Raw genomic sequence first — 14,409 nt, 5'->3', positions numbered from 1 at the left:
TCAACAAGAATCTTAAGAAATGTACGAAATAGCGAATTGTATGTATCAAAGTCGAGGATAGCTATTATTTTGTGTGGTTTGTTCTTATTTTAAATTTCGAAATTCAATTTAAAATAAAAATTAAACACTTTATTGTCTCCTTACAATTATTTTTTGTCTTAAACGTCGATGACATTGAGCTACTTTACAAGCTACAAGCCGACGAATTTACAATCTGCTTGTAAACTCGCCCAGTGTCATGATCGAACTAGCTAACAAGCAGATTGTAAACAATCTACCGAGAAAAGTTGAAAACCGGGCTACTTTACTCACTGGCGTGTGGGCCGATCTGCGTCTGCGCAGTAGAGCGATAGTGGCGAACCTGCCGGTAAAAAAACAAACTACTCAATACGTACTCAATAGTACCAAAAATGACAGTTTCAACTCGCTAGCTTGTTGGCTTCTGAGCGAGTGGAAAGTTTTGTGTGCCATCATCACAATCGCATTAGCTGACTCGCCCGCTTTCAAACTTGCCGACTAGCAGCATGTAAAGTAGCTCAATGTCATCAACGCTTTATTGAGGTTTATAGGATAGACTGATGTTATATTATATTCTTAAGACCTCTCTCTGTCAAAAGATAAATTTGAGAACAAAATGTATTTTTTTTTAATTCTATTAATTTACTAGCATTGTGACGGAATATGGAGATCCACCATACTATTTTCCAGTGTGTAATTATTATTGGTATGTCCATTATGCTAAGCACCATGCACGATAGTCATCACCGTGACATAGAATTATGTGCACTTTTACAAAACTAATGATCTCATTTTTTATTTTTAATTACGCATCTACAAGTCTATGTTTTAATCATAAAGACATTTTATATGATGAAGCTGAGCTATTTTATAGAATCATAATTTCTAGTCTTTGTCATGTTCCTATTTTTTGGGATCTTTTGGGCAACCGTACATATTAGTACATATTTATTTGCCTGTAAAGATAAAATAATAATTTATTATGAGTAAAACTGCACTTTTGGTGTGGAAATTTATTGTGTATTTAACAATATTATAGTTATTTATTTATTAATAAATCTTAATATTAATACTTATAAAAATGTCTTAATTTTTACAGACACATGCAAGACTTATTCTGTAATAGATTGAGCTTATACTTAAATATGTGTTGCTAAACAGTATCATTATATAATATCTATATTATATGAATGTGATAAAATATGGTTCGTGAGTTCTTGACAATCCTTATAATTTATGAAAAAACAATCATTTGCATTTGTGAACTCACCGGATGTTTCTTTTAATTAACATTGATAAGTATATTATTATGCCTTTATTTCTGCTTACATAAATACAGGTTTGAAATAGATTTTGTAAATCAATAAAAAAATAAAATGAAACTTCCTGTTGTAAAATGTATTTAAAAAAAAATACATTGTGACATGGCCCTGATAAATATTAGCAAAGTATTACAAGCAAAATTTTGTATTAAAAACTATTAATCTTTGGAAAAACCAAAAATTTTACATAAGCGATTGAATTTCTTCACAATCTATATATAATATTATACATTAAAATTCATCGCCCTCGAGTTGTGCTCTCTTAAAACAATTAGCAAAATAAAATGCACCAATTTATTTTTATTTCATTGAACTCTCCATATTGAATGTGTATGTACTCTAGCACAGTTATATAATTATTGAATATGGTATATCTATGTGATTACTGCTTTATTATACAATATTAATGGAATAATAAAATGTAGGAGAGACACGAGTCGTTTTTATAACCAACACATTGTGAAGTCATCCTTTCTCGATTGCAACTTGACCACGTGACGGTACAGCTTCAGACCCAGGCCGAGTGGTAAACCGAAGCTGCTGATCACATCACTTCTGCGCATCATCAGTAAACATTTTCCATCAATTTCCTGAAAGTTAACACAGAAATTACTACAGAGAACACCCAACACAAAAGAAACAAAAATTGCCATAGCTTTCTTGCATTGTGACTAAATATTCATAAAACATACAGTTTCCGAGGTAGTTTGGAATTATAATTAGAAACCGATTGGAAGGGTGATTGTGTAAGAAAATTATAAATGATTGCGAGTGTTGTTTGGCCAATTTGAAACCACCTATCAAGTTTAGTATCGGTGTTTATGAACGAAAAATTATAATTTCAATATATAAGATAATGGCTCAGTTCTGACAGGGCGGCTTCCGCACGTATTGATTGTTCAGAAAGATGTGGTTTCCGCGTGGAAACCGAGCTTGGAGTTTCAGTGTTAACATGGAAGTCGAAGAAGTAATATGTATTTCGGGTGTATACCCAATATTAAGAGATGGGTTTACACATGGCTAGAGTTGGGTTTCGGGAATTCTCGAGAAATTTTCGAGATTTTCCATCCTGAATCTCGAGAATTGAAATTTTTAACATTTTGGGAAATCCCGGATCTTGAGATTCGGGATTTCTTTATTATCAAATATTAATTGAAAAAACCATATTTTTAAATTGAAATAAATTAACAAAATTTGAGTTCGAGTGTGTGTGATCTTGTGATTTTAGTTCTATAAATAGATATACGATTACGAACTAAATGTATATGAAAGAAGTGGACAGAAAACACAAAATGTATAAAGACTGATCGGGGCATTTAACACAATTAAGCCAACGTCAGCTCAAAATGAGCGCAATTTTCCAATATCAGGTAGTGTTGTGTCTCAAAAGCATACGCGATTGTCAGACGCAGCCATAGACAGTCTGTGTTTTTTGAAAATGTATTTAAATAATTAGCAATGTTTTGAATTATTTTTGTTTTCCTACTTCTATTTTGTCTTCTTACTTGAATTAAAAAAAAATCATATTTTTTTGGAATTCGTCTGTTTTTGGGATTTTTACAGGTTTTTTTTAAATCTCCTTGATTTCAAAAATTCTTGAGAATCTCTTTCTGGAAATCCAAATCTCGAGAATGCAAAATTTCATAATTTCGGGAAATCCCGAATCTCGAGATTGAGATTTTCTCGGGAAATACTCAACTCTACACATGGCCACTTTATAGCTTTATATTCCAAATCAAGAAAATTTGAACCCCAAAATTCTTTAATTGTTTCAGAATGTCAACAAAATCATTCAACGAATTAGTTGCGATAATTCAAGAAGAAATATTAAGTTCTGACACAGTTTTCACGCCATAGGCATTCCATAAAAACAGCCGAATGGGATCGATTTTTTGGCGGTTGACTAGCATGGTCCGCATGGACAAGTGTGAACGAATATATTATAGATCAGGGATGGCGAACCTATGGCATGCGAATGTTTCATTTTGAAGAGAAAAGAAATTACTACTATATAATTATATGTAAAAAATAATAAATACATAGGCATGTATATTTTCTTCGTTTTTTCATATTATGTTTACCAATCGATGCGCATACGGAAACGACAAAATTCATGCAGAAATGACAAATCGCATTGTATGAAAAATAGCAAGCAAATCCTGTTCAAGAATAATCATAATGTTTTAATGTAAATTGTAAATATACAATTGCATAGGTCGGTTCCTAGGATCGGCAAATAAAAATATTCAATCAACAAACCTTATGAAATTATTAATTATCGACAAGTCATTCAAATATAATAACTGCTTGTTATTTTGCCTCAAACATAATCTCTAAAAATGGAAAACCGTTCAGTGATGGAGAATAAATAATAATATGAAAGAAGAGTGGTTTAAATGCTTCCAACATAATATCTTTGAGGATTTTGAAAACAAGGAAAAGATATTCAAATAATAAAAGTTATGCATTCAGCTAGAAATACGATAAAACTTTTTTAATGGTATTCTTAAAAACTATTTTTTTAGAAAACTTTCAAAAATCTTTTTTTCGTCATGAAAAACTGCTTGGCATGTCAGAAAGTTGAAAAATAATACTTGGGTAATTTTGGCACGCGTACGTAAAAAGGTTCGCCAACCCTGTTATAGACAGTCGTAGAAATTGGTTCTGCGCAGATCAGACCCCACAGTTTGCATCCGCACGGAACCTGCCGTATCTGAACTGAGCTTAACTAGATATTGTGAGTATCGTTTTACAATAGCTATAAATTATTTTTGTGGAATTTAATATTATCAATATACTATGACCTACATAACAATTACAATATCTAAAATAAATATTATTTTTTCAAACAAGTTAGCAGTATGTATGTAGCAGGGTAAGTCAATAAAATATAAAATCGTAAAAAATAAGTCATAAAATCACATTATTAACATAATCACATAATCAAATAAATAAGTTATGAATAATATGTATCATGCAATTGTGGAATGGCTGAGTTATATGAATGTGTGTATAAGTAAAAATACGTTTCTTACTTGTTCTTTAAATACATGAGCTTGTTCGGGAAAATATGACGAGAAATACTCGTAAACATCATTATAAGACCATTTCTGTGCGTCAGGTATAGATGTGTCAATTGTTATTTCATCTCGGTCATAAGGATGTTTTGTATATGTCGCGTTTTGATAACATTTGTTAAATTCATAATCATCCATGAAAATGGACTGCATATTATGTCTTTTGTGATTTTTGTCTTCAGTTACAACAGAAGATTTAGACTTCTTTGCGTTTACATTGGGCCCGTCTTTTCCCAAAACTCTCAATTCTGTCGTCTCTTTATCTCCTTTCCTCCAATTGAGACAGGGGTTCCTACCGGGCGAATTCAACATGCGCGGCGTGTTCCAATCGTGTTTCTCAGTTGATATTGGACTGGACGAATGGTCGTCTTTTTCTGATATTACCAACTTTGACTCCATCTTGTCATCACTATCGATGCTTTTGTCGGAAGATTTCCCGCTTCTCCTGCCCAGGCTGCTCTTGATGGAGTCTGATCTTTCTGAATATTTCGAACTGCGGTCGGATCCCCGAATTTTGTCCATGTAAGACGTGTCCATGTTCGGTCCTGAATTCCTAGTTTCCTGACAATTCCTGCATTCCCATTGGTCCCAAGCCTTGGATTTTTCCGGAATAGCCGGAGAATGACACAAGGCGTGGTAGGCATCAGCGCACACACTGCACACAGTCAGCACACCCTGAACAGCATTGAAAGAGGTAACAGGATCAATATGAGCATTAAACATTTGTGTCTGCAATCTGCTGTGGAACTTGGCCGCCTTCTGGAGAGTTTTTTAATGCACGAATGCAACATTGTTTATTAAACAGATCAGGAATTCTTAACCCATGGGTTAAGAACCGCTGAGTTAACCAAAATTAAGTCAATTGGCATATTGAGTGGGTAGCAAAATATTTTTATATAAACAGATAAAAATATTTTGCAATTATACAACCAGCATTATTTTAAAAACCAGAGCCACTGCATTTCGAAATTCACAGCTGCTTGGTGTTCAGAATTCGCTAAATCTTATTGTGGCCACTTTTCACATACTCCCCAGATAGGGCTTCTAGATTGTTAAATGACCTGGCTACACAAACCGTTACATTGGCGGGCGGCTATGGTTTTTAATTCCCAAGTTCATGTTAATAAAATTTAATGTTGTTATATCAACATACATTATTAAAAATATATTATTAATTGTTATCTGTATGTGTTGTTTAATAAATTTTTCATGGGTCGCGAAACCAAAACTCAAACTCAGTTACAACTTAGAAATGTTAAGAAACTGATTTTCTGGGAAAAGGGAAAATCCTAGAAAATAATAATATGTGGATGTAGGTTCAAGTCTCATTCGGTACATTCTTTATTGTAATGGTATGTTTCCAAAGTCCAAATTACATTATTTGTTAAATAAAAATGGAGAGGCCAAGTGTCTGCTAATGAAGTTTTGGTTCTCATATTCAAATCCTGGGACTGGCAAAATCACATGTTAAGAAATCTCTTCATGAGGCGGCCGAGAGGCACATCGGACTGTAGAGCCAATGATAAAAAGAACAAATAATTTTTATGACACTTTAAATAAAAAAATACTGTATAAATTCAATTTACTGAGGAACAAAATTATTTTAAAGATCAATACACCAAAAGACATGCGATAACATATTTGTTGACACACTCAATTCATACTCTTTAAACGTACAATAAAAAACATTTGTTCCTACATCAGAGTGGTATTTCAATTAAAAAACCAAGGATGAGCGGATGTGTTGATTTCTTAAAATAAGGTGAAGATAATGTACTCACAGCATCATTAGTCTCGATGCAGACGACGCAGGTCTTGCAGTGTGGACACTGCCATGTGTTGTCAGGTCGCAGTCTCAGCATACCGTCACCTTGTAGGCACGACGGGTGCGCTAAAACAGCAAGTTTCAGGTTTACCTCTTTAATATGAAATTCCCATTATTGACATCTGTGTATTCCTAGATGTCATTATTTGTATGAAAGTGCGAATATATTTTGTTTGGAATATTTCACGAGGCGGGTTCGTCTGATAGGCAAAGGGGGTCTGTGAGAATTCGGTGTTGCAAGTCTGATAGCATAATTGGGCCATTCGGCCGAGGATACTAATGAAATATTGATATGTAAAAAAAAATCTTATAAGAATTTATTTGAGTGAGTCACCGGGTTGAACATGATATTGAGCCCTCACCTTTATTACTGCAATCCCTGCAGCCGACCAGTTTTTCGGTGTTGTGACCGTCCGCCCTTTTATGATGGCGGCAGACTGAACAGACCCCACCCGTGACCTTCTCTGTAGCCGCGAGGATAGCCGATCGGGCATCATTGGTTTCATTGTCGCCTTCTTCGCTGGAGTCACCGCTTTCTGATTTAGTTTTATGCTCAAAACTGTCTGCTTCCTTCGTCACCGATGACGAAGCGCTGACGTTTTGCTTTTTCAAAGTGGCCTTGTTCAGAGAACCCGCCGGACGTCCCCGCTTTTTTTTGCTTGGCACATTATTGTCAGACGGGTCGAATACTTTCTTGGCTCTCTTTCGTCTTTCACCCACCCGCACCGCCGTCTCCCTCTTGGCGTCGGGAGTGATGCCAGCATACGGAGGGACTTTGATGACTGTGCTGCTGCCTTTTTTTCGGCCGGGTTTCAATTTCATTCTCATCGGGGAGGATGTTGAAGATGAATTATTTGAAGAAGTCATCTGAAATAAGAAAACGTCCATATGGTGATATATATTTAACCCATTCACCATGGAGGATTTAATTACTATTTAATTATCACATTTAAATAACATGCTAATTATATCGAATGGCCAACTAATGAGGAATAAATGAATTAGGCTTTGATTAGTCTGTAAAACCGTTTATTGCATTTTGCTGCGAATTAAGTTTTTGGGAAGGAGCCATATTTATAATGTAAATAGTAGCCACACAATATAATGAACATATATAATTTGAAAACATCTCATGTATATATACCCACTATAAAAAATATGACACCTAACGGGACTTGAACTTGTAACCACTGGATTCCATTGTCATATTTTTCATAGTGGGTATATAAATGAGATGTTTTCAAATTATGTATGTTCAATATATAGAATGTTACATTCTCAAATCTTTTGAATTATTCGTTGAATAAAAGAAATAGTTTATTGCAACACTTTAATCAAGGAGAGCTGTGGAACCATTTAAAAAATATTCTGACCATGACACCAATTCTAATAATTAAAAAAAATAATGTCTTAAAACTTTCAAATTAAACATATTATGTAGAGTGGTGTCAAATTCTTCTGCGGTCTATTCTTAACGGTTATCATTTTAGCACGTCTCAGTTATTTTCATTGGTACAAATTAACATGTAAGGTATTCTAGAAACAAAAGTTATCGGCGGCTAACTCTAATTCATAATATAGCGAAAATTTATGCTGGTAGATATGTCGGTCAAATTCGGATATGTTCGTGCTGCCGAATCTGTGTACACTTCAAACAGAAAAATTTTGACTATAAATAGAAGGAATCTTATTGTCTTATGGTACGTTTACATCTGACACTTATACCGTTATACTTATTTTATGTGTCGGACATAAAATTTCATTTACTGTTTACACCTGCATGGATCTGACATAAAATTCTGGTATACTTCTCGTTGAAATAAAGTCTCGACACTTTATTCAATGGCAACATTGGAATAAATATATGCGGTGTTTACATATGATATTGTAATTTATTCGGACACTTATTTTGTATACTTCTCAAAAACGTTATGTCAGTTGTCAATATGGGAATGTTAAAAAAGAAAGCAGCGAGTGTTATTATTTTAAGTCTTTTGGCAACAAAAAGGAGGAAAAAATGGTCTATATGGGTGCGGGAATGGATTCAGCGACGAGAAGAACTAGGTGCCTTCCATTTAATGTCAGAGTTTAAAATCGAAGATCCAACTCAATTTGTGAACTTTAGTTTGCAAGATTGGACCTTTTGCCAAAAAACAAGACACACAATTCAGAAATGCGTAGAAGAACGATTAACAGTAACATTGCGATATCTAGCACTTGATCGTCATTGCATATTCAATATAATATTATCGTACCTAATACGAGTGCAGGTGTGGGCCAAAATGAATTAGGTAATACCATTTGAAGCGCATTTTTTCTTCACAGAGTGCATCAGAATTAATCGTATGTGCCGAGAACAAGCGATATTTTATTTTCGAACAAAATCCATAGAACACGGCACATCCGATTTATTTCTCATTGTCTATGATTTTTGACAGATCGCTACAGTACATTTATTAACCGTTGGGCATACATTCATGGTGTACCTATGATTATTGATTGTCCGTTGTTTTAGAAATATACATATGCAATTCACTAGGTACCTGTCAAACTACGAATATTGTGTCAGGTACTTGACATAAAAGTAGACGGTGGTCCAACTTCGGTGATATATCGCTCCAAGTTCGAACTTGTCGAATACGCGGTGTTTACATTTGCGTATATAAGTAGATTGAATAAGTGGTAGGTGAGTCGACACACGCAAAATAAGTGGCAGATACAAATATACTTACTGTTTACACTTAAGTGAATATGGTGTCATACATAAATATGACGATATTAGTGTCAAATGTAAACGTACCATAATACGTTATTTCTGTAATGACATTTGAAATTATTTTGCAAGCGCACGGAGCGTGGTTAAGTTAGTAAACTCCACAAATATTAAGATCGCTCAGTTGCCATTCCAATTTTTTATATAAGCAATGGCGGCCATTTTATTAATTTTGATTACTTACTCGAATGCAGTTATGAACGGTTTTATATTTATAACTTTTGGTTTATATTTGTAACTTTTGTTTCATATTTACAACTTCATTACCTGTAAGTCTATTCTATACGAATCGACCGCTAAAGTGATAAAGCGATAAATATTATCAAACTTAGGGTAGGTTTGTATCAAAGTATTAGCACTTATTTTAACAATTACAAGATGTTTGTAATTGTCACAATAAGTGCTTATACTTGGATACAAACATACCCTAAGTTTGAAAATATTTATCGCTTTATCACTTTAGCGGTCGATTCGTATAGAATAGACTTACAGGTAATGAAGTTGATAGAGAGTTTGATAATATTTATAACTTTATCACTTTAGCGGTCGATAAGTATAGAATAGACCTACTGATTTCACTTTAATTTTTCATATACCTAGGTATATGGAGATTGCCACTTTTGACATTACACTCTAATCATAAGAAAGTAATCCAATGTGATTTGCATAATTACACAAATTTCAGCATTTACCAAGCCTGCTTAATAGTCGTACACTGGTAACAATACAAATAAAATAGGTTTGGGGGGGTTCAATTTAAAAAAAATATCAATATTTTTTTATTGATTTTTAAGGCTTTATAAAATCTAGCTGGTCCCAGACATCCACATTTACCCCGCCCAGTATTTATAGTTTCTCGTAGCTTGAACTGCGGAATACCGCACTTTTCCAGGTATATTTCCCTAACGGTTTGAGTTTAGTGATAAACACCTAGTCTGCAGGAATAACAAAGGGTGTTCACCCATGAGTTATTGCAACATGTCGCATCCATAAGTGGTTATCGAATGTGTGTGACTTAACATTCATAATTATTAGAAACGTTAGTGTCCGTTTGTGTCGTTCACACTGTCTTGTCTTTTAGATACATGTCGCATGAGTATAGCAAACGTTGGATGCCCCAAATAGTCTCACCAATCTGAGTGCCACATGTTTTCCAGTGGCCACAGGCCTTGTGACACATACCTGTCATCAACAGGCTTTTCTTGGTGTTTATAAATATTAAATAAAACCGGGCCGAACCGTTACCCTGATCTATGTAAACAATTGAATAAAACACCTGATCTGATTCCCTGCTCAACTACGTAAATATTTTATTCTTAGGTAAAGTCCTTCGTCCGGTATATGGAAGTAACATGCCAGACGAAGATGAAAAGCAAACATTAAGGTAATATTAAAGTATGAAAGATGATGTATGCAATTAATAGTTTTTAAGAATATAATAAATTTGTTTTATAAAAAAAAAATATGAACTTGCTATAAGAAATAAAATGTTTAGAAGGTTTAAATGAAAGAATGAAGTAAATTCAAATATTATAATTTTCCTGCACATTGCGCAACGCTGAACTCGTCACGCGCCGGCGCTAAGGTCCACCTCGTGATTCGCCAAATCAAAAGATCATCCGATCGGATTTGGCCGATCACAGGGGTTCCTTCAAAAAGCTGGCTTGGGTTGAAGAGTGGTAGAAGAACCCCGTGGTGAGCAGTGAGCGTCTTTTGGTCAAAGTGAACAGACCTGAATCACTGTAACTCTGTGAAAACCCGAAATTAAACTTTTGTAAAACTAACCATAAAAATAAAGACTTTTTTTTTATTTAATTTTTGTGAATCCGGGGTTCTATCAACACCTGAGCTAGTCACTGAATCCTGGATATCTCACTTGCATATATTATAATGTTAAGATAGGTGGGGCCAACCTGTTGAGAAGGCTGTTCGACAGCCAAATCATCTCGGTCACGATCTTCAGTCATGAGGTCCTGACGATGACTAAGAAGTAATATTCCATTTAAATAAACACGTAAGTAATTTGAATTTTTTTCACTACACGAGTTCCGGACCCGGAAACCCCCTATCTTGAATATACGCCTGCTTCTTATTTTATTAGATTGGGATTACATACCTACATCCCAATTGAATGCAGTATGCATTTTCCTAATATTGTTGCATGTCAAATCAACCAGGTTAATAGCAAAACAATGACATCTATTAAAAGCTACATAATATTATGGGCAAGTGGTGTCATTCGTCAGAATTAAAAGTTTTGATTAATACTAAAGAATATACCTTGATGTGAGTGTCTGTATAGCTGTAATCGATGCTGTCTTGATCAGTATCTCCGGGACCCAAAGCGAAATTCCCGTTAGCCATTTTTATAAGTCCTCCGTTTGTAAGTTGCTTTTGAATAATACCCTCCAGACATTTCTTGGAGTATCCCAAGTTTTCTTTGAGCGCTATCGCCTTCATCAGTTTGTGCGGAGGGACTCCTTGCTCGCTGTAGTCAGGGTCTATAAATATTAGTTCGGCAATGGCTATGTTCATGAGACTGCGATCGGCGGAAGATGAGCTCTTCATGTTGCCTAAGAAAAAAAATCCAAAAGCAGCTGTCACCGTTTGAAATATAACATTTAGGATTATCCTCCAACAGTCAGTACATATTTTATCTAATATCTCTCCATGTAGCTAAAAGGTACAGTAAAATAATGTCTGTAAATGTTGATTAGAATAAAATTACTTACTCCTGGTGGAAAAATAAAAATAATGTAACACCTAATTCTCTTGATATCAATAATTGAAGTGTTATGTCAAGACACAGTAACTTTTAATTTATATTATGTAGGTGAACTAAGGTGTAAACAGCGTAGGAAAGTAAAGTAGGTGCAAATTATTAAAGGTAATGATAACACAAGATAATTGTATTTATATTGTTTTCATAATGTCGTAAGAGATAACAGTTGGAAGGTTTTTGCTTATTAATATTATTTTGTGTTTACATAATATTAGTTAGGTATTTACCAGTTTTCGAATTATCCAAAGAACTTTTCAATTCCTTTTTCCATTTAGCGGCATTTCTGTAGCTGACGTTCCCTTTATAATCAACTTTGCAAACGAATTCTGCGTCTACACAACGTTTTAAATCGGCTTTTGTTTCCTTGAAGTTGACTTTAAATTTCTTCAGCATAAACCTGCAGATGCGATCAATGTCGGGTCTTGCTTTGCGAGCTCTCAAGTGATCTATCGTTGCCAAAATATATGATTTATGCTTGATTTCTGTCATTTCAGAGTAACGAAACCCATCTGAAACAATTCATGACAGTGAATCACAAAATAAACAACTTTTAATATAAATATTTTTAAACAATTCTATCCCCAATCAATTTATTGACGGCGCAACATCTAAATTAATAGGTATAGAATAGGATTGTATATAAACCTTAATTTTATTATTATAACTGATACCATATGATTCACGACGATAAATTATTTATCTTGAACTGAAATTTAATTAAAATCACCGGGAAAAACGAAAAGAATCAACATGTTCCAATAATTGTAACAATTGATAGGTATGTCTATTTAGAGTAATACGATAAAATACGAATGTTTAGGTTTACTAATACTATCTATACTGGAACTGGTAATCGTGGTATGTATTCAATTAGGTATGTTCTAAAATTAATATAATTAACACTTCAAAACGAAATTCTACATAGGTAGTTCTATAAAGTAATATATTCGATTTATTACATTCTTATTTATTCGTGCAAATCTTATTTATTGTAAAGATATTAACGCACAAAGTACCCCACGGCCCACATTCAGCAGATATTAGTATAATGTTATTATTATTATTTTCCTTATTTATAATAATTGCAAAGTTGCAAGTAAAAAATTGAGCATCGCTACACGAACAATATTCGAAAGAAAAGCACGCCGCCCACGAACAATTATTGCTGTTTTGTTTACCTGGCAATTCGATGTTCGATGGCTGTCACTAATTAATAATTGCCAGTACGCAGTGAACTGTGTCATTTCCTCTCAAATATTACCGTAAAATAGGGTGAGATTAATCAACTTATGTGAAACTTGAGCATTTTCCTAATTTGTTTTAAACATTAATAAAGTGAGATATTACTAATACCTTTGTTTTACTAAGTATTTATCTTGGAAATATTCTTCCACTGGTATCTGAAAACCAATTATTAGTTAGGTACCTACCTAGGTAGGTACATACAATAAAATGATTAGACCCATAAACTTTTATAATATCTAGGAGCTGACCGAATTTGAATGTTTATGACAAATTGGGGTATAATATTGGAATAATTATTGTAGAAATAGTTAAGATTTTCAGGAATTCACTATTCTTCCTAGTACATGTCGCCACATTATTTTTTTTAATGATAGGTAGGCAGTATTTTCTAAATAATATACCTACAAAAAAACATTCATGATCAAATAAATTTTCAACTAGTTTTGAAACTTTACCTACCTACTTAGTACCTACTATAATAAATATCATAGGTACCTAGGTAATTTTACAATGCATCTACAAAAAAGTGACATATGACGCGCTCTTCACAGTGGCTCAAGCAAGGCGAGTGTTGGCGCACTTTGAGCGTGTTGAAACACCAACATTATCGACTGTCAATAATAATTGTCAATATACGGCACTTTTTTCCCCGTTGCGGCAACCCGTGACAGTAGGCGACAAGCACCGTGACGTGCACCTCTGTTTGGTCGCGCTTCAGTGATGCCAACCGTACTATAATTATAGTACAATACTATAATTTTGATTTCGGGAAAAATGTAAAATACTATAATTTTACGCCAAATATACCAAAATACTATAATTTTAATGGATTCAAGACGAAAAATGTTCATGTACTATATATTTTTCAGAAATACTATAATTTTTACGCCTTTGTACTATAATCAGCATAGAAAAATATGGCAACACTGTCGCGCTTTAATGTCAAATCGAATTTACGGACCTAGTGATCTACAGACGAAGTTTGGCAACTCGGAGAGTAAAATATCAAACATGTTTGAAATCCAACGAGCCTGGTCTGCGGATAAAAGTCCGTAGATCTGGGGTGCTCCACGCGAAAAAAATGTTCGAAGACTGTAAATCGTCTGACTTGCGTGTCAATAGAGCACAGGCTTAAGATAGCACGCCGTCATCCGAGTGCGCTCGAATTACCGGTTACCACGATACGAGAAGGTAGCCTCCGAGTACACTCGTACGAGACAGATTCATACTAATAATTACTCCTATACGAACTACCTACTCGGACAGCGTTTTACTCTTACGAGCTAGCTCATATAGGAGTAATAATTTATTAGTGTGAAGCCGTCTCGTACGAGTGCACTCGGTCCGAGTGTAGGTACTCGGATTGA

General features: G+C 34.2%; 1 protein-coding gene across 1 annotated transcript; it reads right to left on the bottom strand.

Annotated features, from left to right (window-relative positions):
• Positions 1 to 1,396: 1,396 nt before the first annotated feature.
• On the bottom strand, positions 1,397 to 12,973 carry Lint-O (L(3)mbt interactor in ovarian somatic cells). The gene is made up of 7 exons (XM_085952829.1): positions 12,757 to 12,973; positions 12,025 to 12,306; positions 11,296 to 11,588; positions 6,605 to 7,109; positions 6,199 to 6,308; positions 4,376 to 5,092; positions 1,397 to 1,930 (listed from the first exon to the last, which is right to left on the bottom strand). Exons 2-7 carry the CDS (start codon positions 12,284 to 12,286, stop codon positions 1,784 to 1,786), a joined length of 2,034 nt encoding a protein of 677 aa, XP_085808955.1. The 5' UTR covers positions 12,287 to 12,306; positions 12,757 to 12,973; the 3' UTR covers positions 1,397 to 1,783.
• Between the last annotated feature and the right edge of the window lie 1,436 nt (positions 12,974 to 14,409).

Source organism: Rhyacophila brunnea, unplaced genomic scaffold (genome assembly GCF_057557595.1).
Source record: "Rhyacophila brunnea isolate RB1 unplaced genomic scaffold, BYU_Rbru_1.0 scaffold_3, whole genome shotgun sequence".
In the NCBI taxonomy this organism is placed as follows: domain Eukaryota; kingdom Metazoa; phylum Arthropoda; class Insecta; order Trichoptera; family Rhyacophilidae; genus Rhyacophila; species Rhyacophila brunnea.
This window is presented reverse-complemented; position numbering and strand designations above follow the sequence as displayed.